The sequence below is a fragment of the Cotesia typhae genome, unplaced genomic scaffold (genome assembly GCF_013202065.1).
Source record: "Cotesia typhae breed Kobodo isofemale line unplaced genomic scaffold, CoteBio_Ctyphae contig_59, whole genome shotgun sequence".
NCBI lineage: Eukaryota > Metazoa > Arthropoda > Insecta > Hymenoptera > Braconidae > Cotesia > Cotesia typhae.
In genome coordinates this window covers 1,589,013-1,615,486 of record NW_027423761.1, presented here as the reverse complement: position 1 = coordinate 1,615,486, position 26,474 = coordinate 1,589,013, and the positions used below count along the sequence as shown (strand labels likewise).

The following is a 26,474-nucleotide window of genomic DNA, read 5'->3' as shown; positions in this document are numbered from 1 at the left end:
ACATATTATTTATAAATGTACCTTTAATGACGTAACAATCTTAGTACAGAAAAAAATATATTTAATATGAATTATCAAAAGGTCATCGACAATAAAAAGCTTTTAACGATACTAAAGTAACCAAACTGATAAAATATGTAGACTTGCGGTTCGGAAACAAATATCAGGCTGAAACTTCTTAACTAAGGGTTGAAATTAATCTGCGCGCATGATCCCCGATGTGTTGGATGGTGCTTAAGGGGTTAGGGGAAATCGGGAACGCAAAGGGATTGAGTTCATTGAGAAACGACACGTGTGTGACACAAGACCCTCGGGTGGGGGGTACCAAGCGAGGAACTCCTGACTGAGTTGCCCCTAGCGACTGTTGCGTCATTGCAGCCGCGCGTGACGTCACGTCGTTAGTGCCCTTGACCGTCAACTCCAAACGCCCGCTACCCTGTCAGCAAGTTGTAGTTTGTACGCCAGTAGCCACCCCAAACCCTCGGATCGCTCTCCGCAGCTACCAATCTCTTTTATTTATTCGTTATCATCAAACACGTCATACACCTGACGTATTGCTGGTAATTGTTCTATTACTTGTACTCTTATAGATAAGTCGTAAGATGGACGGCGGAGTTGTTAAGATGGTCCACCTTTACACACATGGAATGTGAGTGTTATCCATACATGTTTGTAAATTAAAATAAAATTAATTAGAAAAAAAAACATTAATTAAATAAAAAAAAAATTTTAACAAGAAATTAATTTTTAAAAAAATTACTTTGATAAAAAAAATTAATTTTAACAAGAAATTAATTACAAAAAAAATTAATTTAACAAAAAAATTTTTTAAACAAAATTAAATTTATTTTAAGCCGTAAGATGGACGGTGGAGTTTTTAAGAAGGTCCACCTTTTCACACATAAAATGTGAGTGTTATCCATACATGTTTTTAAATTAAAGTAAAATTAATAAAAAAAAAAAAAAAAAAAGATTAATTTTAACAAGAAATTAATCTTTAAAAAAATTAATTTAATAAAAAAAATTACTTTAACAAAAAAATTTCTTAAACAAAATTAATTTTTTTTTTGTCATTTAAAAATTTTTTTTTTAGATTTTTAATTTTTTAATTATAATATTTTATTGTATTAAAACAGTATATAGTTTACATTTAATGAAGATAATGAATAAAAACAGTACATTTAATGAAGATAAATGTTTTATTTTCAACCGAATTTATTCGACCGAAGGTTGAATTTTTTCGAAATTACCTGTCTTGTACCGTCATATATGTGTAAATATATTTAAGTACAATTTCTTCATTCATTCAAGCACCTTCATTCATAAACTGGCCAGTTAAGAATTGTACAGATTACAAGTGGGAGAATTATTGCCCACGCTTTTTACTTAATAAATATATAGCTTACCACCAAGTAAGAGTCTACTCTCTATATACTAGCGCTCTTTTACGTTTCGCTGCATTACACATACATACACGTTCGATAGACTCATATATGCTAATAAAATGAATAGTAACGAGATTTTGATAGATAGTTTTTTTAAAAAATCTTTTATTTCTTCGGATAATTTTTATCTTGTATTGAACGCTTTTTTGTGAAGAAACAACTTTGTAATCATGCTCAATTATATGAGCTTTCACTTTTGCATCAAAAGCAAATCTCACTTTACTAATTCATTCATATCACTTTCTGGACCATTCGCTTCATTCATAAAACACTAGTGCAATAGTGCTTTTGCGCATGCGTTTCAATTCAATATCAATCAATCGATATTTTGATATATAGAAATTTTATGTTGGATCTGTTAAGGTAGTACCCTCGCCAGAGTCGTTTTTTTAGGATTTTTAAAAAATTTTGCCAGATTAATCTTCATATAATTCTGCATCGATTGGCGCCAATTTCAAAATTTTTGACCATCTAGTTTCAGAGACATTTAATTTCAAAGTTTGAGTTTTGAACGCTCTTATACATTACGGTATACGGGATATCCAAAAGTTTACCTACAAACATTTTTATATCTCAGAAACTTTTCTTAGGATCTTTTTAAAAAACTAGAGTAACGTTAACTAACAACTAAACAATTTTTTAAAAATAATTTCATTGATAATTACCACACAGTTTCACAGATATTTATTAATAAGTAATGAAAAATTTACCAGACTTTAGCCGAGGAAGGAATACGTTAATAAAGCTATGGCAACAACGCAAGTATTGTGAGCGCGAAAAAAGTATGAGACGCGCATGCGCTGAAAAATTTGAAAAGTTTAATGTATGTCAGGTGTAATATTATAGTTATTAATTTTATTTATTTAAAAAAAAAAATAACAATGATTATTTTATGAAAATAAGTATTTTTCTATATTTTTTAAAAATTCAAAAAAGTTAACAATTTTATTATAATAATATATATTAATTTTTGATAAGTTATAAAAATAATAGTCAGATGAAATAATAAAAAATAGTAAAATTTAAAATCAGTTAATACATCAACACAAAAAATTTAATTACCGATTTTTCTGAAAAAACAAAACAATACTGTCGATTATTCCGAATTATTTTCTTGAGCAAAAAAAAAAATTTTTTTTTTGACACAAGAAATTTTACTTATTCCAACAAAATTAATTCCCTTGCTTTAAGAAATACTTATCTTGATTCAAGAAAATTTATTTAAGCCAAAAAAATCTTGTTGTTTTGAAAAAATTCAGCCTCTTGCTCCAAAAAATTTTATTCTTGATAGATGTAAATTTTCTTGCCTTGAGAAAATTCCTCTCTTGCTCCAAAAAATTAAATATCACATTACGAAAATCATGAGGGCGTATCTCAAAATTTACGCCCTTATGGCATTGCAGAACCAAAAGGGCGTATAAAAAAATTTTTTTTCGCTCCAATCGATGTAAAAATAGTAAAAACATGAAAATCTATAAATATGTTGCTTGTACATAACCAATTAATTAATTAAAACTCTCGAGTATGTCTGTAACATTATCAATGACAAATGTTGCTTTAAATTTTTCTCATAATATTATAATTAACAAAACATAATTTTTTACTGTTTTAAAATGAAAATTAAAAAAAAATTTATTTGCTAATTTTATTTTAGTTTAAAGAACAAGATGACACTGGATATCATCCCAGATTACACTGAGAGAAAAATTTTTTCAAATAATAGCTAGTACAATCCAGATTATAATGAGTATAATCCTGATTATAATGAGTATAATCCTGATTATAATGAGTATAATCCAGATTACAATGAGTATAATCCAGATATCACCCAGTATAATCTAGATTATACTAGCTACTATCTGAAAATTTTTTTCATCACAGATATCACTGAGTATAATCCGGGATGATATCCAGTGTCATCTTGTTTTTTCCGTGCACCCGGATTAATTTCAGAAATTTTAACTCTATCAAACTTAAGAGCTGTAGACGAAAACTATTAAAAAAATATAATTTTAAATAATTTGAAAAAGTGGCGATTCAACACTTAAAATAAAACATTTCGAACTTTTCTAAACTAATCAATGGGTTTAAAAAAGAAGTGAATTAACGAATATTATTAGTGAATGTATACTAGATTTATATACTATCAAAATTGGTAGCTTCGTAGGCGTTATCCTGATGCCAAGGAACATGATATATGTCCATATGCACAATATATCGATGACTTAATTCTTAAATTTCGTAACCCACAAGGTCATTTGATATTCTTACTGCTACTGGATTATTCATTCACTTTATGCCTAATTTTAAAACATAAAAAATTATACAGTAATTGAGTATCAGAGATATCATTTCGAGTTTCAAAAAAAAAAATTTCTAAATCTAGATAAATTTTTTCTCAATAAAAAATAACTTTGAAAATCAGCCAAAAGTTTCGAATTTTTTTTAGATTTTAAAAATTTTTTAAATTTCAAAATTTCAAATAACTTTTCTAATTTTTTTTTTTTTTTTTAATTTTGTGACCATTTTCTACAATATCGATTTTATTAGGTCCAGAATCCCGTCTTGTATATTCAAGTTTGCTTGATAAAATTTAGATAAATACTTTTTGCCGTCAGAAGAAGCCATGGAACCTATTACAAAGAAATTACATTTAATTATCTCTAATTCTCGATACTCTTTTAGTTAGTATTTTTATTATCGCTTACAAATGATTAATATTTAAACTGTAATTTAAATTTGATTTTTAAGAACGTAAATAATTGAGTAATAAATTTCGTGTGTATAAAAAGCTATGAATTATAAAAAAAACGAATTTAACGAAAAAGTACAATTATATCTTCTTAAATTGTTTTAAACAAACAAATAATTGATATTCTAAATATTACTATCTAGATATCGGTTGTGTTTCTTTTTCAAGCCACTGACGTGCTTGAATGTCATCTTCACCTTGAAGGAGAGGTCGAAGTATTTCTAAACATTTGGCATGATAAGAATTTAAATATTCAATCTGCAATATAAAGATGTCAAAATTATTTTTTATACTTATTAATTAAAATAAAAAATGAAATTAAAAATAATATTTTACCTCTTGATCGGTAAGTAAGTCAACATCAAGAAGAGAAGTTTGGATTGGAACATATGTTACTGTTTCAAAAGTTAAGAAATCTAAATTTCTATGATTGTAAGGTGTTTTGGCTTTTATGACAAACTGAACATTTTCAAGGCGTATTCCGAAACTTCCGTCTTCATAAAATCCAGGTTCTGCAAATAAATATTCAGTAATATGCATTATATTAAAGGGGAGCACCACTGTGACGATAAAAAAAAAAGAGGTAATTTCAGTATAATCTAGATTATAATGAGTATAATCCCGATTATAATGATTATAATCCAGATATCACCCAATATAATCTGGATTATACCAGCTACTATCTGAAAATTTTTTTTCACCACAGATATCACTGAGAATAATCTGGAATGATATCCAGTGTCGTTTTAGTCTTTCAGTGTACGGCTAAAAAATTTTTTTTAAAAAGAGGCCCAAAATAAAATAATTGAAAAATTTTTTTTAATTTTCAAAATCATAGATTGAATTAAAAAAATCAAAATTAGGCAATCAACAGCTTAAATTGAAAGCAATTATATGAACTTAAAGATAAATATAATTAATTTTATCTATTTTTGATTTCCGGAAAATTATTTTTATGGAATTAAGTTCAAAATTTATTGAAATGAAAAAAAAAAAATTTTCATACACCCACAACTCGTAAACTAACTAGCCAACTTTGTTCATCTTCGAACTTGATCTTGTCATTGATTCTTAAAATGTGTCTACAAAATTTTATAAGAATCGGTTGAGAAATGTGGACGTAATAACCGGCTACAATAGCTAGATTTTTTGTAAATTAAAAAAAAAAAAATTCACCATTAGATAAAAATATTCCTGGCTGTAATCCTGGATCATCTGGATAAGGACGCCAAGAAATTGCAGTAGGACCTTCATGAACGTTGAGATAAGCTCCTACGCCATGACCACTGCCATGCAAGTAGTGAAGCCTGAAAAATATATATTACTTTTTAATTAATAATTAATGCACATTTTATTAATTAAAAATAGTGCAGTGAATATTTACCCAACGTCCCACAGACTTTTACGCGCTAAAATATCTAAATAGTTTCCCTTAATCATCATAGGAAATACTGCCGTAGCGATAGCCGTCTGTCCTTTGAATACTCGAGTGAACGCTTCTCGTTGAAAGCTTGTTGGTGTTCCAAAATGAAAAGTTCTTGTAACATCAGTAGTACCGTCATAATACTGTGCGCCTGAATCACAGAGGTATATTTCTTGATCCGTAATAGGTATGTCTGTTTTTTCTGATGGCAAATAATGAATAACAGCACCGTGAGCACCAACTGATGAAATTGTTGGAAAACTTAAACCAACAAAATTTTTCTGCTCTCTAAAAAAATAAAAATTATCATTATATGTAACATAAAATTTAAAAAAACAATAGATTATATTCATTTTAAAGCCTCATGGCTAGATGGCAATTTTCAAGTACAAAAAAATAAGAAAAAATTTCAGAGTACAATTATTTAACATATTCAAATTGTAATGGAGTAAGATATACTACAATAGACAAAATAGTAAATTTACAATATAAATGAGATGATAATAGAGATAAACAATTATAGTATCTTAAAAAATAATTAATTAAAACTAATATTGTCACAATTACTCAGAGAAAAAATATTGTAAAAAGTACTTTTATGAATTTTAGTACACTTTTATGACGACTTTAAGATACTTTTATGACAATTTTAGGACACTGTTATTACAATTATAGGACAATTTTATAACAATTTTAGGACAATTTTTAAATTGTCATAAAAATGTCCTAAAACTATCCTAAATTTGTCTTAAAAGTGCCCTAAAATGGTCCTAAAAGTATCCTAAAATTGTCATAAAATTGTCCTAAAATTATCATAAGTGTCCAAAAATTGTCATAATATTATTATTATATTTTACAATGACAATTTTAGGACACTATTATGAATTTTAGGACACTTTTATGATAATTTTAAGACAATTTTAAGACAATTTTATGACAATTTTAGGATATTTTTATAACAATTTAAAAATACTTTTATGACACTTATGACAATTTTGGGATACTTTTCGGACACTTTGATGACAATTGTCATAAGTGTCATAAAATTGTCATAAAAGTGTCCTAAAATTGTCATAATATTATTCTTATATTTTACATAAAAGTATCCTAAAATTGTCATAAAAGTACTTTTTACAATATTTTTTCTCTGAGTAATTGCGGCAATATTTTTCTAAAATCGAAATTTCATTTTGATTTGGTGTCATAAATTTCTCCTAACTAAAAATGTCCTAAATTGTGTCACGTTTAGGATCTTAAGCTTATGACTTGTTTAGGACAATTTTTTTTTACACGGGTTTTTAAAGTTAAATTTTATATTTCAGAGCAAAATTGAAAGTTTTTTTATACGCCCTTTTGGCATTTGAACCGCGATATAAATACGCTGAAAACATTTTCCTGATTAATTATTTTGAGTAAAAAATTAAAACTTACCGCCGAATCTGCTCTAATTTATCAGCACCAGTTATTTCAGTGATCGGAGGATCACATTTGCTTTTGACTTTATCTTCAAGCCAAGCAAAATATTTAACAAGAGCAGCTGAATCTCTAACATGAGCTTGCTTCATATTCTCAATCTCAACTTGATTTTTAACAACTTGCATCAATCTCACGGGAGTAACAGCAACGTGCCTCTGAACCTCCCCACATTCAGTGTGTAAAGCATAATTGACATTGCTATTAATCCAAATCCTTTCATTTTCAGCCCCATTGCCGGTAATAAATAAATTACTCAGCGCAAGTTGTTTCAAAAACGACCTGGCATCTTCATAAGGATGGTAAATAGCTTCCACACCTTCCTCATTTAATTGTTTCGCAGCTTCCGGGATAAGTCTTGATTTGTTAACAAAAATATGTATATCAGTCAGTGTAATAAAAACATAAGCGAAGAAAACTGGATTGTAAGGTATGTCAGAGCCACGCAAGTTCAACAAATAAGCGACTTCGTCTAATGTAGTAATTACAAGAACACTAGCACGATTTTTCTTCATGGCCTCTCGACACTGGGCTATTTTTTCTCCAGCCGTTTTTCCTGTGAAAGTTATCAATTGTGGGACAATTGGATTAGAAATTACTGGAGGCTGTTCGTCTCCCCAAAGCTTATCAATCAAATTCTCTTCAAGCGGAAGTAGATGGTGCCCAGCAGCACTCAAAGAATTGTACAGTGGTATCCAAACAGCATAGCTCATCAGATTTGGATCAGCACCAACTGTTGAGTTAGGCGGAAGAGTTGAGATTAACCATTCGTCTTGCGTCGGTGTGCCAATTGTTCCTTCTTTCATCAATGTCCAAGCATCAGGTGGGTCAAATTCTGCTTGGGCCTGGGCGTAGTATCGCCCGTCTGTCCACAACATTGCTTCTTTTTCTGTTATTATTGCTGTTCCCAACGATCCTTGGAACCCAGAAATAAATTGACGCCGCTTGTCATGGTCAGTTATATATTCTGAAAGGTGAGCGTCTTCTGAGCCAACTATTACCGCCTGGATTCCTTTCTTTGCTGCTCCTTCCAATTCCACTGCTGCCATTAGCTCACGCAGCCTCGCTAATTTCATAGCTCCGGTTCTTGCCATATTCATCCTTGCACCTTTAAATTTTTTATTTATTATTAATTATTTGTTACAAATATTATGTTAAAATTTGAGTAAATTTTTAATTTTTTTTATTTTTTTTTTTTTTGTAATTTTTTATTTTTCTTGTAAAATAAATTAGATATTAAAAATTATTTTTTTTTTAATTGTACTTACAATTTTTCCGAGTTATAAAAATTAAATTTTTTTAATTATACTGAAATTAAAATAATAAAGTTAGCCGATATTTTTAATTAATTTGATTTAATTTAATTTAATTAATTAAATTAAAACTAATAAATATTTATTTTTAATTGCACGTACAATTTTTCAAATAAAATGTTTTTAATTTTTTTGTAATAATTTTTTCACTAAAAAAAAATTCTAAAAATTTTTAAATCTCGGCTAACTTTATTGTCATGAAATTAAGAAACATCTAATAATTTTTAAAAATTTTTTTACCAATAAATTATATAAAAATTTGTAAAAAAATTTCATATTTAAGATTCTAAAAAATTCTAAGTATAATTTTTTTTAAATAATTTTCTAGATCTAGTTTATTATTTTTAAAAAAATTAAAAAATTGATGAAAATCAATGTAGCACATATTTAATAATTTAAAAAATTTTATAACAAATAAATAATGGCAAAAAAAAATAAGAAAAAAAATTGACATCTAGAAATTAAAAAAAATAAAAAATTCAAATTTTTAAAACTAATTTTTTTGGAACAAATCTTTTTGTTTAATAAAATTAAAAAATTGTCAAGTGACAGTTAACTTTAATATCATAAAAATTGTTAAGTGTCTACTAATTTCAATGTCATATTTTTTAAATAACTTTTTTTTTGCTATAATTTATTTGTTAAAAATTTTTTGAATTGTTTCAAAAAATAATTTTCACTTTTGATAAAAATTAAGTTTGTTTAAAAAATTTTAGATTTTTTTTTTTTTTTTTTTTTGAAACAATTATTACAAAAAAAAATTTCTTTTGTGAAAAATTTGAAAAACTAAAAGTACAATTTAAAAAAAATTTTGTTTAATTCTAATTTAATAATTTAAAAAAATTAAAAACTTCTGCTAATTTTAGTATTATCCATCAAAATTAAGTTAGCCGACATTTAAAAATTTTTATAATTTTTTTTTTTTTGAAAAAAATTATTAAAAAAAAATTAATTGAAAAAATTTCACATGTAGAAAATTTTAAAATTTTCTACATGCAATTTTTTAAAAATGTTTTTTTATTATAATAGAATAAATAAAAAAAAAAAAATTAAAAACATCTAAAACTTTTTAGGTTTTTTTTTGTTGAAAAAATTATTACAAAAAAATAAAAAAAAAATTGCACGTGTAAAAAACTTCAAAAACTGCAAGTGCAATTTTTTAAAAATATTTTTTTGTTTTAATTTAATTATTAAAAAAAAATCAAAAAATTTTAAATGTCGGCTAACTTTAGTATTATTATTATTCATTTAAAATTTTTTTTTTTGTAATTCTACGTGTAAAATTTTTTAAATTTAAATTTAACTAAATAAATATTTAACATTTTTAATCAATTGTTATAAAAATCTAAAAAATTTTTAAATACCTGCTCCATTCATCACACAGAAAAAAAAATTAACTTGAATCAAATAAATAATTTAAAAAAATTTCATTTTTATTATTTGAGTAGAAAATTTCCTAAACTAAGAAATGTTTTTTAGTTCAAACAAATTGTACTAGATTCAATTTTTTTTTCTGTGCAGTATCAGATTACAAATTTATGTTAAATGCCTAAAAAATAAAAAAAAATGATAAATAAAAGATGTATTAATTTAATCTTACCTCTTCACTTGCAAAAATATTAATGATTGTTATCACTATTTACTTAAAATATTTTATCAAAAAGATAAATTTTTAATAAAAGCTGTCCAAAGTTCTTGAAAATAAATTCAGCCTGAAATTTATATTTGTTTCTTAAAATAGAATTATTAATTGTATTTTGAAAAAAAAAAATTGATCACATAAGGCTTATGTGTGAGTAATAATCCCAAATTGACGTGATTTTTTTAATACTAACATCACTTTAATTATTTTTGCATCTGTCAGTGTCAAGCACTCTAAATATAAATGTTACTCGAGGAAAACATCTGATGCGATTACTCGACATTATTGTCATGCAGTGTTGTCATCACGTGACTTGCAATGAAAGTTCTTGGATTTTCTCGGTCGATAACTGTCGATGACTTATCTGTTCAGTTAAAATAAGCGAAATTAAAAAAAAATTTTTTTTTTTAATTTTTTAATTTAATTTTTTAAAAATATAAAATTGAGATGAAATGTATGTGGCATCAATTTATTCGTGATGTGATTGGTCGAATAAATAATAAGCATAAAAAAAATATATGCGAACTCTATATTCAGGCGCGCGTTTGCGCGCGCAAATTCAAATTCTAGTTTTTTAAATTTGACCTAAAAAAATATTTTTAAAAATTGGCGCGCTTTTTTTTTTTCAATTTTCTACCAGTAGAATTTCATTTTTTTATAAATTTTTCAATTATAATTTGTCAATAATATTTTTATAATAAATAAATTATAGAAAAAAAAATAGCAAAAAAATTTGACATGTAAAAATTTTTAAAAATTATAAATGCGAATTTTTTAAAATATATATTTTATATAATACAGAAGTTAAAAGACATCTGTCAATTTTTTAATTTTTGTAACAATTAAATTATTATAAAAAAAAATTTACGGCAAGGTAAAAAAAATATTTTTAAAAAATGGCGCGCTTTTTTTTCAATTTTTTACAAGTAAAATTTTGTTTTTTTAAATAAATTTTTATAATAAATAAATTATAGTAAAAAAAATTTGCAAAAAAAATTTGACATGTAAAAATTTTAATAAATTATCAGTGCGAATTTTTTAAAATATATTTTTTATATGATACAGAAGTTAAAAGACATTTGTCATTTTTTTAATTTTTGTAACAACTAAATTATTATAAAAAAAAATTTACAATTAGAAATTAAAAAAAGTTATAAGTGCAAATTCTTTTTGAATATTTTTTATAATCGATTTTTAATTAGTGTTGATTTTTTTTTAATTAAAATAAAATTGCAAGTGTCAATAACTGAGTCTTTACCTAAATTTTTTTCATAATAATTGTTGTAAGAATGTAAAAAAATTTTTATTTTTCTGCCGACTTCAATTTCACCTGTTTGTCATCAATGAAGAAATCAAACTTCTGCAATTTACCGTCCTAGACTTCATCGCTAGCTATTATATCCTTTCTCGTGATTATACATCTTAATTTACAACACATTTCACTAACTCCTTCCAAATGAGAAAAAAAATAATTATTTTCCTCTTTATTATATATATACAAATTCTACAACGGTGATACATTCATTAACAATGTAATACCGCAAAAAATGATAAACATTAATTACGTTAATGATTCGATGATAGTTATAAATATTAAAAATATATATTACAAACAATAAATACAAAAAATTCACAAAATTTTATTCACTGAGAAAATCAATAATATCCTGGGTAGTCAAATTAACAGGTTTTTTTTGTTGCACATTATTAAATGTCTCTGAAGTCATTGGCATCATCATAGAATTCATTGAACCTATTCCACTAGAATCAGAATTATTTTTACTTATCTGCGGCTTAGAATTATTCCAATTAGAAATTTGATTAACAGGCATTGTAGATTGTGTGCTCCAATTAATTGAACTATTCACTCCGTTTAAATTCCAATTCATTGGTGTATTTGAAGGTTTTGAAGACAATGACATAGGCATTGATGAAGTTGTATTTTTCCACTGGTTTTGATTAACATTAGTATCCCAAGACGGTGATGTAAAGTTAGTATAATTAGGTTGGGCAGGTTTGCTTGCTGACAGATTCAATTGACTGAGATTGTTCTCTAGAAGCGTGCTGGTTAAATCTTTAGGTTCTATTTTTTTGGGTTGCGTTGGCGGTTGCGGAGTCAGTGGGCTTTGTATTTGCAATCGATGATTTGCTTCTTGTTGCTGTGCGAATCTAAAATTATAATTAATTAGTAAATTCATGAAAGAAACTATTCAGTAAAATTTATTTAAAATTTACAGAACTCAATACATAGTTTTTACGTAGTGAATTCTGTAATTATAAATCTGTAAATTTAATATGTTGAGTCTCTAATTATGTAGAAATTTTTCTACATAGTGTAGTAGTGACAGAATTTTTTCTTCAATTATCACTGAAAATTTATCGTAATAAATTAAAAAGTGCTATTCAAATCAGCATCATTGCTAATTTGTAACATTTTTTTGAATTTTTAAAAGAATTTTAATTTTTCTGATTTTTTGCAGTGTATTTCTAGATAAATTAATTTTTCATAAGGTAAAGCACACGGAAAGAACAAGATAACACTGGGTATATCATCCCAGATTATACTCAGTGATATCTGTGGTAAAAAAAAATTTCAGATAGCAGTTAAAAAAATCCAGATTATACTGAGTGATATCTAGATTATACTCATTATAATCCAGATTATACTGCGTGATATCTGGATTATACTCATTATAATCTAGATTATATTAGCTAATATCTAGATTTTTTTTCACTCAATATAATAACGCAGAATTCTGTTTTTTTTTTTTTTAAGTCCAAAAAATTTTTAGTTTGAAGAAATTTTTTTTTTTTATTCCTGCACGTTTCATGTAAAAATACGTCGATTTCCAAAAAAAAAAAATTTTTTTCGAAAATTAACGTATTTTTGTATGAAACATGTAGAAAAGCAAAAAAACAAATTTTTCTTTCCAAACTAAAAATTTTTTGGACTTAAAAAAAAAAAACAGAATTTTTATTATACGCCCTTATGGCATCTATAACGCGATATACAATTTTTAACATAATCTTATCTGTAATAATTACAAATTTTTTCTAAAAATTTTGCAGAACATACACTCCGGAAATTTTGCAGATTATTTTCTGAAAATTTTATTGCCATTTTTTTCCGTGTTGAATTTAAATATTTTTATTTATAAAAATAGAAATAAAACCATAGTACCTGTGTTTTTCTTCTAACGTGAATCCTTTGCTTTCTTTTAAAGGAGTTGTTGCAGGTAACTGCGGAGATATTATTTTATTTGACGGGAAAACATCATTTAATACATCGACAGTCGATGGATTTGTCGTTTGTTTCAGGGCTTCATCAAGTTGTTGTGCTTCACGGCGAACTCCATCTAATTGTCGCAATGCTTCACGGTGCTCTGTTGTTACACGATTCACCATGTCGTTTATTAAAGAAGCCAGTATTTCAAATTGTGACGGACTCAAACTTTGCTCTATGAAGAGTGGTAATAAATATGGTAGTACTTTTGTAGCTAGGATTTCTTTATTAATTCCCAATTTGCTGTGAGTTAAAACCAATTTATATATCCCTGAAAAAATAATAAATAAAATTAAATTCAAGTCAGATTTTTATTACAAACATTTATGGATTGTGGATAAGAAAACTTTGACTTAATGACTTTTTTTATATTTATATTTACACTATGCAGAGTTTGGAAAATTTTAAAAGTAATAGTGATATCACAGGATCAATTAAAAATAATTTAATGGACAAATGTGACGGAAAAAATTCATAAAAATTCAATCTCAAAAAATTTTCATATATGAACGAAATACTTTTACTTTTACATGCAATTAAGACATTCATCAAACGAAAATTTTGATAAGTATATTAAAAATTATATTTTGTTATTAAAATAAACCAATAGAAAAATTTTTTTGAATAAATTGTCATATCGTGAAATTCGAGTCTATTTATAACTATTTAGAAAATTCATAATAAAAAATTAATTATAGCTGAAAAGCCCATTTTATCATTGTCTTTTATATTCATCTAAAGAACAGAAATTAGTTACAAATTATTGCAAAAGTTCTGTCATGAAAGTTATAAAATCTATAAAAAAATAAATTCTAAATTTTAATAAATATTTAATAATGTCATTTATTTTTAAAGTTTTATTTGGCCTGGAAAATTGCAGAAGGTAGAAGTATGTTCGAATATCACTAAAATTTTCTTGTGCCATCATTTAGTTAATAGTTCAACGAATATTTTTATAAAAAAATTTTTTCTACAACACCGAGAAGTTAGTTAAATTACCATTTGTTTATTATGAAACTAATTAATTATAAACAATTTTTTTTTTTTTTTACGTAAATTATTTTTGTTCTATTCATCTGCTATTTCTTAGCATACAAACTGAGTTTTATTAAAATCCAGCAATTACTCACTGATATATTTTAATTTAAAAAAAAAGTACTCGAAATTTTTACTCGATGATAAATTTTTGAAAAATTGAAATTTTCAAAAATCATTTTAGGGTATTACTTTCAACCTGTAAAGCTACCAAAATATGCTCATAGATATATAAAAATCGAATATTCGATTTTTAGTGGCCCGCTTAAGGGGTTATATCCACTTATAAGTTCGAAAAAATGTGTTTTTTTGTTAATTTTTTCTGGAGAGGCTTCTTATTGAATATATACATAAAATATATGAACATTTAGCGAATTTAACGTATTCTAAGAATTCATATTTTATTAATAAAAATATTGGGTTCCGTCGTTCCTGTAGAAGATCTCCTGAAGAAGTCCTCCACAAAAAGGTGTCTGGCGGTGAGGAAGATATCTCTGATCCAAATTATTTGAAATAAAAAAAAAACCAAAAGGATTACTTTTAGGATAGATAAATACAGGTAATGATCGAAGAAATAGTCAAAATTTTGATTTTAGACAAAATGGCGGCTTCCCAACAAAAAAAATCTTTTTTTGCACGAAAATTTACACTTTAAAGTGACTTAAAAAATCGAAATTTTTATCAGAAACTTTATTCCTTCGATCATTACCTGACAAAAGTATCTAAGAAAATCCTGTGAAAATTTAAAGTCAATCGGTCAAGCCGTTTCGGAGAAATATTCCTCACCGACTTTGAAAACATCGTTTCGAGAAAAACGCATTTAAAGTTTTGGCTATTATTTAAAGTTACGGTTCCGCCTATTTTCAAACGCTCGGAGACGTCTTTACAAATACGCTCATTACTCCGAAGCTATTTACCGGATTACTTTGAAATTTACAGACAATATTCTTCTCGAATATATATACATTCAAAATATGCAAAAAAAAAATTTTCAATTTATTCAAAATTACAAGTGGATACAACCCCTTAAGAAATTCTGACTCACAAATACGCCGAAGCCAAAATTTTTCTTATTCTCTTATAATTATATTCATACCTATTATTGCCATCAGTATAGCAGGCTCGCCAGAATGAGGTATTTCTTGAAGAAATGGTAGAATTTGATCAAGCACAATCCATCGATCCAAGTGCTCTAACATTTTTGCTAAACATAACAAGCAATTAACTCGTAAACTTAGACTCGTACTACGACCAGTTCCTTTTACACAGATTTTTTTAATCCTTGGAAGGATAACATTTTTCATAGTAGGACCATCAATCAACATAGCTATCGACGGTAGCGCAGCGAGACAAAGTTCTTGAAGTTGTTCCATAGGCGAATCTAATGCACGAGTGAGCATCGGCACGATATCGGATTTTATAACATTTGCTGAGCAAAGTTTTAGAAGAATGTCAATCCGTTGAATAATAACGAGACTTATCTGCGGTGGATCTTCCATCGCTAGAACAGGTTTTATATTCGGAAGAATATACTCCGTAAATTCATCGACAGTACATTCTTCCAAGACTTGTAAAATACTTGGTAGTACAAAAGGAATCATCGGAGCGTTTACAAATTCTTTGTACAGACACGGGAGAACTCTGTGTAAAACAACTCTATGCGGCATTTGTTTCATCACTTGTGGAAGTCCTTTGTAAAATTGAGATTTCTGAAGATTATCCCATTGAAATAATTTTTCGAGATAATTCAAAGTTTTTACTCCGATGTCGTTGAAGTATTCTATTTTAATAAATTGGTGAGCGTCAGGTCGAAGCTCTGGATTACTACTCAACATTAATTTTACAGTGCCTCGGAGATTTTCTGGAATTAAATTAAGCTTCGAAGCTGCTACTGATATTTTATAATCAGCGAAAAATCTTCGACACTTTGATGCGTCTCCGTGACACTCATTGAATGGACGATTTCCAGGTGAGTACAGGGTATAAATAAGCAGTCCCAGTGCAAATATATCACTCGGAGGGCTGCAACTTCCTGCAATAATACATTCTGGCGCTTGATAGTCCAAGTGAGCTTGACCTATTGGTGATACGCTGGGATCATATTCGACGTAAGACCAAGAAGGCTGGAAAATAAAATTATTAAATTAGATTTTTATGAAAAAAAAAATTTTTTTTCTGATTATCAATTGATGTCAATTAAAGTAATGCTTTAATTGCTGCAATTAAATTTTATTAATTAAAATACTGAAATTAACAAACATTTGATAAGTCTTAGGATTTTTTTTTAACAAGCAAATTATAACAGAAAAAAGCCATTAATGGTAAATTTTTATTCTAGATAATTCAATAAATTTTATTGAAAAGAAAGACTAATAGTATGAAATTTTTTAAATTTTAAATTGATGACGTTTTTCAACTAACTAAATAATTCAGCTCATTTTTACACTTGACTGCAATAATCACCTGGATTAACTTTAAAATTAAATATGTTTTTGGAAAAAATACATAGTCAGATGTCTGTTAATTTCAGTATTTTTTTAATAAACTATTCTAAAAGATCAAGGTCGTAATACAAAAAAAATTATTTAAAAAAACTGATAATTTGGCAATTTTTTAGATTTTTGTAACTAAATTATCATAAAAAAATTTTAATGAAATAATTCTTCATCTAGAATTTAAAAAACAATTGTAAGTGCAAATTTTTTACGAAAATTTGGTCGATAAAATTTTTAATAATTTTGAGAATTTTTTTAACAAATACATTATGGCAAAAAAAAATAAGAAAAAACGGTGGCGTGTAGAAATAAAAAAAAAATGTGAGGAAGTGAATTAATTTACACCAATACTTATGTTGAATAATCTAAATGAATCTTTATTTGTCTTCTAAATAATAAATAATTAATAATATGTTATTAATAATATTATAATAATATAACGTAGACCATAAAGAAAAATAATTAATATAAAGAGGCACGTGGTAGCACGTAATACAACCAAGTGTACAATACATAAAAAAATATAAAGAATGTAGGGGAGAGGAGTCGTATGCGCCGTCAAGCGGCGCGTAGATCGCCACCAACTCACTAGCGATAATAATAATAGTATAGATATATAATAATAATAAGCTTAAGCGGACTTGGGTAAATCTTGACTTCTTAACAAAAAATAAAAAAATACAATTTTTTGAGAAATAACTTTTCGGAACAAATTTGTTTGTCAAATAAAATTAAAAAATGGTCAAGAGACTACTAAATTTTGTCATATTTTTTTTAGTATTTTATCATGATAGTGAAACCAGTTAACAGTTTTTCAAAATTTTAAGTGTCTTAATTATGATAAAAAAAATATGTTTTTTCAAAAACATCGATTTTCAAATCGATCAAATTATAATCAAAAAAAAAAAATATCAAAAAAATTCCACATGTAGAAATTTGAAAAAAAATTATGTGGGAATTTTTTAAAATATTTTTTTCTGTAATAATAACTCATAAAAATTCTAAAAATTTTTCAGACGTCTGCTAATTTGAGTATCATTTTTTTTTTTTTTTTTTTTTTTTTCAATTTCTTCAAACAGAATTTCTTCACTTAATTTTTTTTCATGATAATTTAATTGTTATTAGAATATAAAAAATTGTCTGTTAATTTCAGTGTCATCCGTTTTGTTCTACTTAAAAAAATGAAATATTTTTGCAGTAAATAGTTTGTACTTTGGAATAAAATTTTATCATTTTTTAATTTTAAAAATATGTGAAATTGTCATGAAATATTAAGAATTGTAATTATTAACAGATTTTAATTATGAAACAATAAAATTAAATAGGGTGTCAATAATAGGAACTTTTACCCTATCTGCTAAGTTAATTTCAATTTAAAAAATGTAAGACTAAAGTTAGCCGACATCTAAAAATTTTTAGAATTTTTTTTTATTGAAAAAATTTCAATTAAACATTTAAAAACAATTGTCACGTGTAAAAAACTTCAAAAACTGCAAGTGCAATTTTTTAAAAATATCTTTTTTTTTTTTAATTTAATTATTAAAACAAAATCAAAAAATTTAGAACGTCGGTTAACCTTAACGACATGAAAAATAATACATGAAAATGAAAATAGCCGACATTTCAAAATTTTTAGAAATTTTTTATTGAAAAAATTTCAATTAAATTAAAAAAAAAAAATGTCGTGTAAAAAACTTCAAAAACTGCAAGTGCAATTTTTTATGAGTGTGAATTTAGCAGACATCTGATAATTTTTTTAAAATTTATAAACAATTTATTTGTTACAGAAGAAATAGTATAAAAAAATGCATATGGAAATTTTCACAAGTTTTTTCTATGCAATTTTTTAGATTTCTTTTACAACCATTGAGTAAAAAATTAATCAAAAAATTCTTAAAATTTAGCTGTCTGCTGAATTCACCCTCATAATTTTTTAAAAATATTTTTTTGTTTTAATTTAATTATTAAAAAAAAAAAATCAAAAAATTTTTAGACGTCTGCTAACTTCAGTGTGATAAAAATACCTCTTTATCATTAGGGTTTTGATTTAAAGCACAAAAATCAAAACCAAATATTTTCCAAGCGCCATTTTTGTTGATAACAATTGACTCTGGACACAAATTTCTGTGTAAAAGTTTGACATCAGTGTGAAGAAATGTGAATCCTTCTCCAAGTTGAAGTAATCCATACTTTATTTCAACGTCCAGTAGTTTATAATCCTTCAAGTCTTTAGGAACTGGTTGAGAAACATTTTCAATATTACCTAAAACATTTGCCAAGCTAGCAAACACCGGTTCAGTCGCAAAAGCAAGACTGTCTCGAGATTCTTCAAGAGGATGCTGAACAGTGAGAATTTGTGGATGTCTTAGCTTAGTCAGCTGAGTAACTCCTCGTTTTAACGCCTCTAAAATAGTTTCACGCTCCAGTTTGCTTGACCATCTGTCTAGTAGCCTTTTTTCGAAAACAAATACTGCCGCTGGTTGTTTGGTACTTTTTTTATACCCACTGTAAACTTTCCACAGCAAACCAGGACCAGCGCTGGCGATGTGAGCTGTTACTTCGAATTCTCGTGTCACTGGATTGCCAGGTAATACATTTGACAGCTGAGAAAGTCCGTAAGCTGTGCTGTTCACTGTGTTACTTATTGTATTACTCACCGTGTTTCGCAATTTATTTAAAACCTCCATTTTTAAATAAAAAAATTAACTCCTTTTTTTATATAGCTCAATAAATTTTAAGTTTTGGAGTTAATATTATTTTAACGTCACTCAGAGAATTTTTGAAACATTGATGGTTTGTTTATAACAATTGGCACATGGAGAAACTATTAATTTTCAACTAAATAAATATTCACTGTCAATAACAGATTAAAATATAACAACAATAGTACTAGTTTTAATACAGATATTTTGTGACGACAGAGCCTTGAATGGCCATAATATGACATCGACATCAGGTTGTCTACGTTGAAACAAAAAATAAAAGGAGAGAGATGAGGTGCGGTCTCTCTATAGTCTCTCTGTCAAGTTGTTTTCAATCTTACTAACTGTCGGTTAAAAAGATTTCATCGTTGAGTATTTTAAAAATCAGCCTTTCAGATTTCCCGCCATAATTTGAATTTAAATTTAAATTTCTATTTTAAATAAAAATCAGCCTATCAGATTTCCCGCCATAATTTGAATTTAAATTTAAATTTTTATTTTGAAATTATAATTTTTTTTTCTTCAATGAAAATTAAAATGAAAGTATCTAAAGAAACGGTGTCTCAATATATTATACACTACATAGAAATAATATTTTATAAAAAAAAAAATATATAGATATTTGGGATATTTTTATTAAAATCTTTGTCGTGTTACATGTTTTTTTTTTTTTTTTTTTTTTTTTTTTCATATAAAATTAAAAGTTGAGTGACTCAACTGAAACTTCATATGTGCCACAATTATCGTGATTAACTGTTGCCAAAGGTATGGAGGCAAGACCATATTTTTCAATTGCTTCATCTAGCTTGTTTCTGTACATTGAGCAAAGTTCAGGAGTTCTTGCAAAATATGAAATCCACCCATCTCTAAAAAAATTAAATTTATTTATAAAAACCGCAGCTCTCGGAAATTTTAAATTTTATTGATCTTTTAGATTGAACTTACTCTATGTTATCTTTGCATCCTAAAGTAATTAGGTAGTCACTATTGGATTCCAGTGCGGTGAAAGTTATTTGTGGCAAAGTGCTGTACAACGGATCATACACTACTTTAATCTTCGGTCCCTCTATTGTCGCGTTAGCACTCAACAATTCGCTACGACCAATTCTGAATATCCAAAAAGACAAATTAATATAATCATTTAAAAATAAAACATTTTCATAATTTGCAAAATATATAATTACGTGTTTGAAGCTGAAAAGAAAGTTGAATCCAGTGTGTTGGAACTACGGGGTGCCAAATTTAGTCTAATGCACCGTTTTAATTCAGGAGGTTTGTTGGGACTGTCTACACATCCGAAATAATTTCCAGCAATCTGAAATAATTTTATTTTTTTTTAATAGAGATCAATACTTAATATTTTTTTTTGTCTTATTAAATTCTACAACACACAGAAAAAAAAGATTCACTTGAATCAAGAAAATATTTTTCTTCTTAATTATTTTCTTGAGCGAAAAAAAATTTTTTTTCAAACAGGATAAAGCTTCGCGTTATGAGGCGTGCAAAAAAAATAATAGGCTTACCGTATAGGCATTCACAGTCGCATTCTCCAATTGAATGCTGGAACATGAACGATTTTCTATTGGCCCGGGTCTTATTTCACCGAAAACGGCAGCCAAGACGAAGAAAATAATTATGAAATTCTTCATTTTTGATGATTATTGGTAAGAAGTATAATCTTTAAAACTGTGCTACGGCTTTAAAATCCGTCGTTTATATACGAAATTTCTCTAGGCGCGGAAGAGGAGTTGAGAATTCGTCAAAGTTGAGAATTTGTCAAAAAGAAACATGTGATATTAGTTTCGATGAATTACGAGAAGAATATAACAATTAAAATTAAATATCTTGTTTTTTTTTTTTTTTTTTTTTTTTTTTTTTTTTATTTTAAGAACATGGAACAAAATCACGTGATATTTATTCCACTTTTTCTTCTCTATTTTACATATTTCAAATATTAATCCATCTGATTTAAATTTATTTAAATTAAGAATAATTTCTTTGCTGAAGAAATTTTTGCTTGATTTAAATAGATAAAAATAATTCCATTAATCAAAAAATCTATGTAAATAAAAATAAAATGCTGCATGTATGTCCACGCATCACTTGAGAACGGCTGGACCGATTGAGCTAAATTTTTTTTGTTGTTTTTAGAATTTTTAGGAGTAGGTTTATATGTAAAAAAATTTTTAAAAAATCCTCCCTCAAAGGGGATTGCGGGGGCGTTAACAATGAATAATTCCCGTTTGTAAACTATAGCTCCTGTAGCTCCCAAATTTGGTAGAAATCTTCCGTAAGAGATATATAAATAATCTATGAACGAATTTTACGATAGCTCGCTCCACAGGGGCGTTGCGGGGGTGGATATTAACAATGAAAATTTTTAATTTTCAAATTGTAGATCCTACAGACGGCAAATTTAGGTGGAGTCTTCTATAAGTGATGCGGAAATGATCTAAGAGCGGATTTTACAACAATCCACCCCCAATAAGGATTGCGGGGGTGGGTGTTAGAATATTAAATTTCCATTTACACATTATTATTGTATTGAACTTATTGTTCGAACTTAAAAATTAATTGATCGTTATAATAAAATAAAAAATTATTACAAAAACTTTAGTCATTTTGACTGAGGCTTAGCGAAGCGGACCGGGTCGCTAATAATTAATAAAAAATAATTTTAACGTTAATTTCGATAATTGACGTAAAAAAATAAAGTAATTAATGTCTTAAAGTAATTAATTTCGTAACATTTTATTTTTTACTTTGTTGTTAAATTTTAAAATAATTGTTTTTCTGTTCTTTTTTTTATGACTTTGCAAGGTAAAATGATGTCATTTTTATGTTCAAAAATAAATTATGATGATCAAAAATGTAACTACAGTTTTTATTTTATAATTTTTACCTACAATATAAAAAAAAAAGCAAAAATAAAAATAATTAAAATTATTTAATTACTTTTTTTATTTTTTATTTTTCAGTTTATAATTCCTTAGCCGAGAAAAAATGATCAGACCTGATCAGACATGGTCAAGTTGGAAAGCCCATTATTACTTTTAATTAATCATTTTGCTCTATTTTATGGATATAGTACTTGATAGAGTCATACAACACATAAATTATGTTTTTGAGCTCTTCGAGCTCAAAAACGTCATAAAAGTACAATTTTAAGCGCTTAGATATGGAATTAGCGGAAAGTTGCAGAGATGGCCTTTAGGGTCAACCGTTTTCCAGATTTTTAGACAACGTATGTATGATTATCAACTTGTAACTAGCTGATATAACGAAACACGTAAGGGTGTTTTATTTTCATCATAAATAATTACTGTACGCGGGAAATTAAAAATAAATTAACAAATATTTTATCTATGTAGGGGAGGATGGGGCAAGACGGCCCACCTAAGCCAGTTTGTATTTTTTGTGTCTTTCTACTATCAAGTGGATTTACTCTCGTCCGACTTTGACTCAATTCACCGGAATTTTTCGAAAGTTCAAAAAAAAAAATTTTTTGGGGGCAAGATGGTCCACCTCCAAAATATGATGAGAAAATATTAGAAAAATAAATTCTTGGTCAATTTTTTAGGTGGGCCTTCTTGCCCCAGGTGGACCGTCTTGCCCCACCTTCCCCTATATATAGGTAACTTCCTATAGATATAGTTACTCATCACGATATCTCTGGAACTATAAGATCTAGAGACTTGAAATTTGGCAGGAATATTCCTTTCGCCGAGTAGAGGTCAGCTAAGAACGGATTTTACAAAATTCCACCCACAAGGGGGATTGCGGGGGCGTTAACAATGAAAAATTTCCGTTTTTAAACTATAGCTCCTATCGACTCCAAATTTGGTAGGAATCTTCTGTAAGAGATGTAGAAATAATCTATAAACGAATTTTACGATATCTCACCTCACAGAGGGTTGCGGGGCTGGGTATTAACAATCAAAATTTTTAATTTTCAAGCTATAGCTCCTACAGACTCCAAATTCTTATTTCAAATTTTTTTCTTCGTATCAATTATTATTAATTTTTGAAAAAAAGCCACGCAAACATTATAATGATTGCACATTGAAAGTTACAATGAATATAAGCTAGAATAATTATATGGATAAAAAGTATATGCTAACTCGATGAAATTTGGAATTTGTGAAAGTCAAAAAAATTCTCTAATTAAATTTATAGTTTAGATCTAAAAATACAATTCTATAAAATGCCCAGCAAAGCGGGCGGGTAACAGCTAGTTTTATATAAAACATGAGTGCTTAAAGCATGCACATTTAGATTTAAAAAATTTTTTTTTCTTGATAATTTTCTTGGTTAATTTCGATTCTTTTCGTAACAGGTATTTTAAAAGCTACGTATTTTAAATAATTAGAAGAAATTTTCAAAAGAATTTTTTATTATTATTTGAAATAATTTTTTTTATTTCTTTACAACCGTAGTGTGTTTAAACAACAATGTTTCTTTTAATATCAAGATCAAATACTTTTAAACATTTTTCTTTTGTAATTGGCTGCATGGAACAGGATTTATTGGGTAACATCCATTCTTTTGAACAACTTGCCAAGTGGCAGTTTGTGGGTGACATTGATATCCATCACAACAGTCTGCATTCGTTGAGCACTATGAGAAAATAAGTAATTACAATTACTAATGACTTAACAATAAATTATTGTATCTATTTTACAGAAATTTAATGTTGTCTTTATTTATAAAATTAAAAAAAAATTATATCTGAGTTTATTCAATAAAAAATAATAATTATCATGATTTTATGTGAACAATCGATTTGTGAAAATAATTTTAAAACTACGAGGAATTTTTTTATAACTATGTTTGATGAAATTGATTAATAATTGCAATATTAACACTTACTCGACCTTGAATTTTGCTACATCCTTTTTTGTAGCATGCATAGTCATAAACCGCTGGTGTAATCGTTACGATCAGGCATGTTAGAATGATGAACGTCAACAATATTTTAGCCATATTTCTTGACTGAAATTTAATTTAAAAATCGTGAACCACATGAGAACATTGCTGCAATTTTTTTCACATAAAATATTGAATAATTTACAATAATTAAATTAAATAAAATTGATTTTAATGATAATTTTGATCAATAAATTATACGATACAAATACGTCAAAATAAAAAATTTTTTTTTATTAATTTTAGAAAAAAAATCATTGATTGAGATGCAAAAAAAAATTTTCTGTTAATAATTTAAAAAAAAAAAAAAATTCTAAAATTTTTTAGGCCGACTTAACTTAATTTTTATCAAAAGTGAAAAATTATTTTTTTAAGCAATTCAAAAAATTTTTAATAAATAAATTAAATTAAAATAAAAAAAATTTGTTTTGGTAACCGACGTATTTTTAAATGAAATGTGTAGAAATGCAAAAAAACATTTTCTTCAAACTAAAAATTTTTTTGAACTTAGAAAAAATAATAGAATTTTAATATGCCATAAGGGCGTATAAAGAAAATTTTTTTTTTGGTAATTAACGAATTTTTGGATGAAAAACAAATGTAAAAAAAACAAAAAAGAAATTTTTTCTTCAAACTAAAAATTTTTTGGACTTAGAAAAAAAAAAGAGAATTTTTATTATACGCTCTTGTGGTTCCTGGGTGCCATTACAAATTACAAATTAATTATTCGCTTACAAACATTTTGTGTAAAATTTACTTATTGTGTAAAAAAGTTTTAATTATCTTCAATATTGTTTTAACTGTTTACTTTTTATAAATTGAATAAAAATTTACATTACCTTGAATTAACTTTCGAGTTTGTAAGCTTGGAGATGTTTCTTCGACTCTGGTTGAAGAATAGTGTGCGTTCAGAGAGAAAAATCTTGGATTTATAAGGAAGAAGGTGCGTCATTATGACGTATTGCTTTATATAGATGGGTATATACATAAAAATGTTGTTTACGTCAATGTTCCGACTTCTAACTTTAGTCTTAAAGTTTAAGGGGGAGAAATACGTGTAGAAGGACGTTTCAATGCTGATTTTCATTAATTTTTTTAAGAAATAAAAAATTTATCCACTCTTATAATTATCATGAAATTATAATGTTTGAAGAAAAATGGGAACTTTTTAAATATTCAAATGTTATAATTTTAAAATATTACAATGTTTTAAAAAAAGCGGGAAATTTTAAAATATTTAAATATTTAAAAAAAACGGGAAATTTTAAAATATTTGAATATTTAAAAAAAAGCGGGAAATTTTTAAATATTTGAATGTTATCTATCATTGTGATTTTTTTTCATTACTTAATTTTTACGTAATTTATTTTTGATTGATTTATTTTCTATTTGTTTATATTAAACTTTGTAAACGAGGCTATTATTTTAGCATAACTCGTCTTGTGAATCTATTATTTAACATTTGGTATCAAAATTACAATTTTTTTTTTTGTATGCGCCCTTTTACCAACCATATTCTTATGGGCATCACAGGCTGTAGACACTTTAATTAATTCATAGTAAATTATCTTTGCCTCAGATCGAAAAATCGTAGACAATTTTTCGATTCAGAATTTTTTTTTTCTAACTCTGTAAAATTGTCCGCGATTTACAGGACACCCGGTATAGCACAGTATAAATAAATCCAATTATATTTATCAATAATACATTAAATATAAAAAGATATCTTAAAAAATAACAATATCAAACATGATTTTTTTTAAATACAAAAACAATTTTTATTTTTCATCGATATTTCAATTTTTTTTTTTTTTTTGATAATTTTTTTCAATAAAAATTAATTACACATTTTGACTGATATATTACACTATTTATTGTAAAAATAAATATAATTATTGTACTTTTTTACTGTATAATTTAATAATTATTTACCAAAGTATAATTACGTATAAAAATCTTTAAAAAATGTATTTAAAGTACATAAA

At 26.4% G+C, this 26,474-nt stretch overlaps 4 protein-coding genes across 6 annotated transcripts; all 4 read right to left on the bottom strand.

Annotated features, from left to right (window-relative positions):
* Positions 1-2,427: 2,427 nt before the first annotated feature.
* Positions 2,428-10,310, bottom strand: LOC141532272 (xaa-Pro aminopeptidase ApepP). 3 transcript variants are annotated; one of them, XM_074250547.1, is made up of 8 exons: positions 10,242-10,297; positions 10,007-10,118; positions 7,052-8,201; positions 5,582-5,908; positions 5,374-5,504; positions 4,534-4,709; positions 4,395-4,455; positions 2,428-4,078 (listed from the first exon to the last, which is right to left on the bottom strand). In XM_074250547.1, the coding sequence occupies exons 3-8, from the start codon at positions 8,191-8,193 to the stop codon at positions 3,975-3,977; spliced, it is 1,941 nt and encodes a 646-aa protein (XP_074106648.1). In that variant the 5' UTR covers positions 8,194-8,201; positions 10,007-10,118; positions 10,242-10,297; the 3' UTR covers positions 2,428-3,974. The 3 variants fall into 3 exon arrangements, with proteins under 3 accessions (XP_074106648.1, XP_074106650.1, XP_074106649.1); XM_074250549.1 differs by having other exon boundaries at positions 2,429-3,745; positions 10,007-10,310; XM_074250548.1 differs by lacking the exon at positions 2,428-4,078 and having other exon boundaries at positions 4,205-4,455; positions 10,007-10,310.
* Positions 10,311-11,517: 1,207 nt separating this feature from the next.
* Positions 11,518-19,807, bottom strand: LOC141532262 (SCY1-like protein 2). Its single transcript, XM_074250523.1, has 4 exons — positions 18,886-19,807; positions 15,463-16,489; positions 13,230-13,602; positions 11,518-12,217 (listed from the first exon to the last, which is right to left on the bottom strand). Exons 1-4 carry the CDS (start codon positions 19,546-19,548, stop codon positions 11,689-11,691), a joined length of 2,592 nt encoding a protein of 863 aa, XP_074106624.1. The 5' UTR covers positions 19,549-19,807; the 3' UTR covers positions 11,518-11,688.
* A 453-nt stretch (positions 19,808-20,260) lies between these two features.
* Positions 20,261-21,212, bottom strand: LOC141532395 (uncharacterized). The gene is made up of 4 exons (XM_074250724.1): positions 21,087-21,212; positions 20,748-20,878; positions 20,509-20,670; positions 20,261-20,429 (listed from the first exon to the last, which is right to left on the bottom strand). Exons 1-4 carry the CDS (start codon positions 21,210-21,212, stop codon positions 20,261-20,263), a joined length of 588 nt encoding a protein of 195 aa, XP_074106825.1.
* A 2,726-nt stretch (positions 21,213-23,938) lies between these two features.
* LOC141532236 (teratocyte protein CftICK-IV) lies at positions 23,939-25,472 on the bottom strand. Its single transcript, XM_074250480.1, has 3 exons — positions 25,329-25,472; positions 24,433-24,555; positions 23,939-24,180 (listed from the first exon to the last, which is right to left on the bottom strand). The coding sequence occupies exons 2-3, from the start codon at positions 24,544-24,546 to the stop codon at positions 24,046-24,048; spliced, it is 249 nt and encodes an 82-aa protein (XP_074106581.1). The 5' UTR covers positions 24,547-24,555; positions 25,329-25,472; the 3' UTR covers positions 23,939-24,045.
* Positions 25,473-26,474: the final 1,002 nt, after the last annotated feature.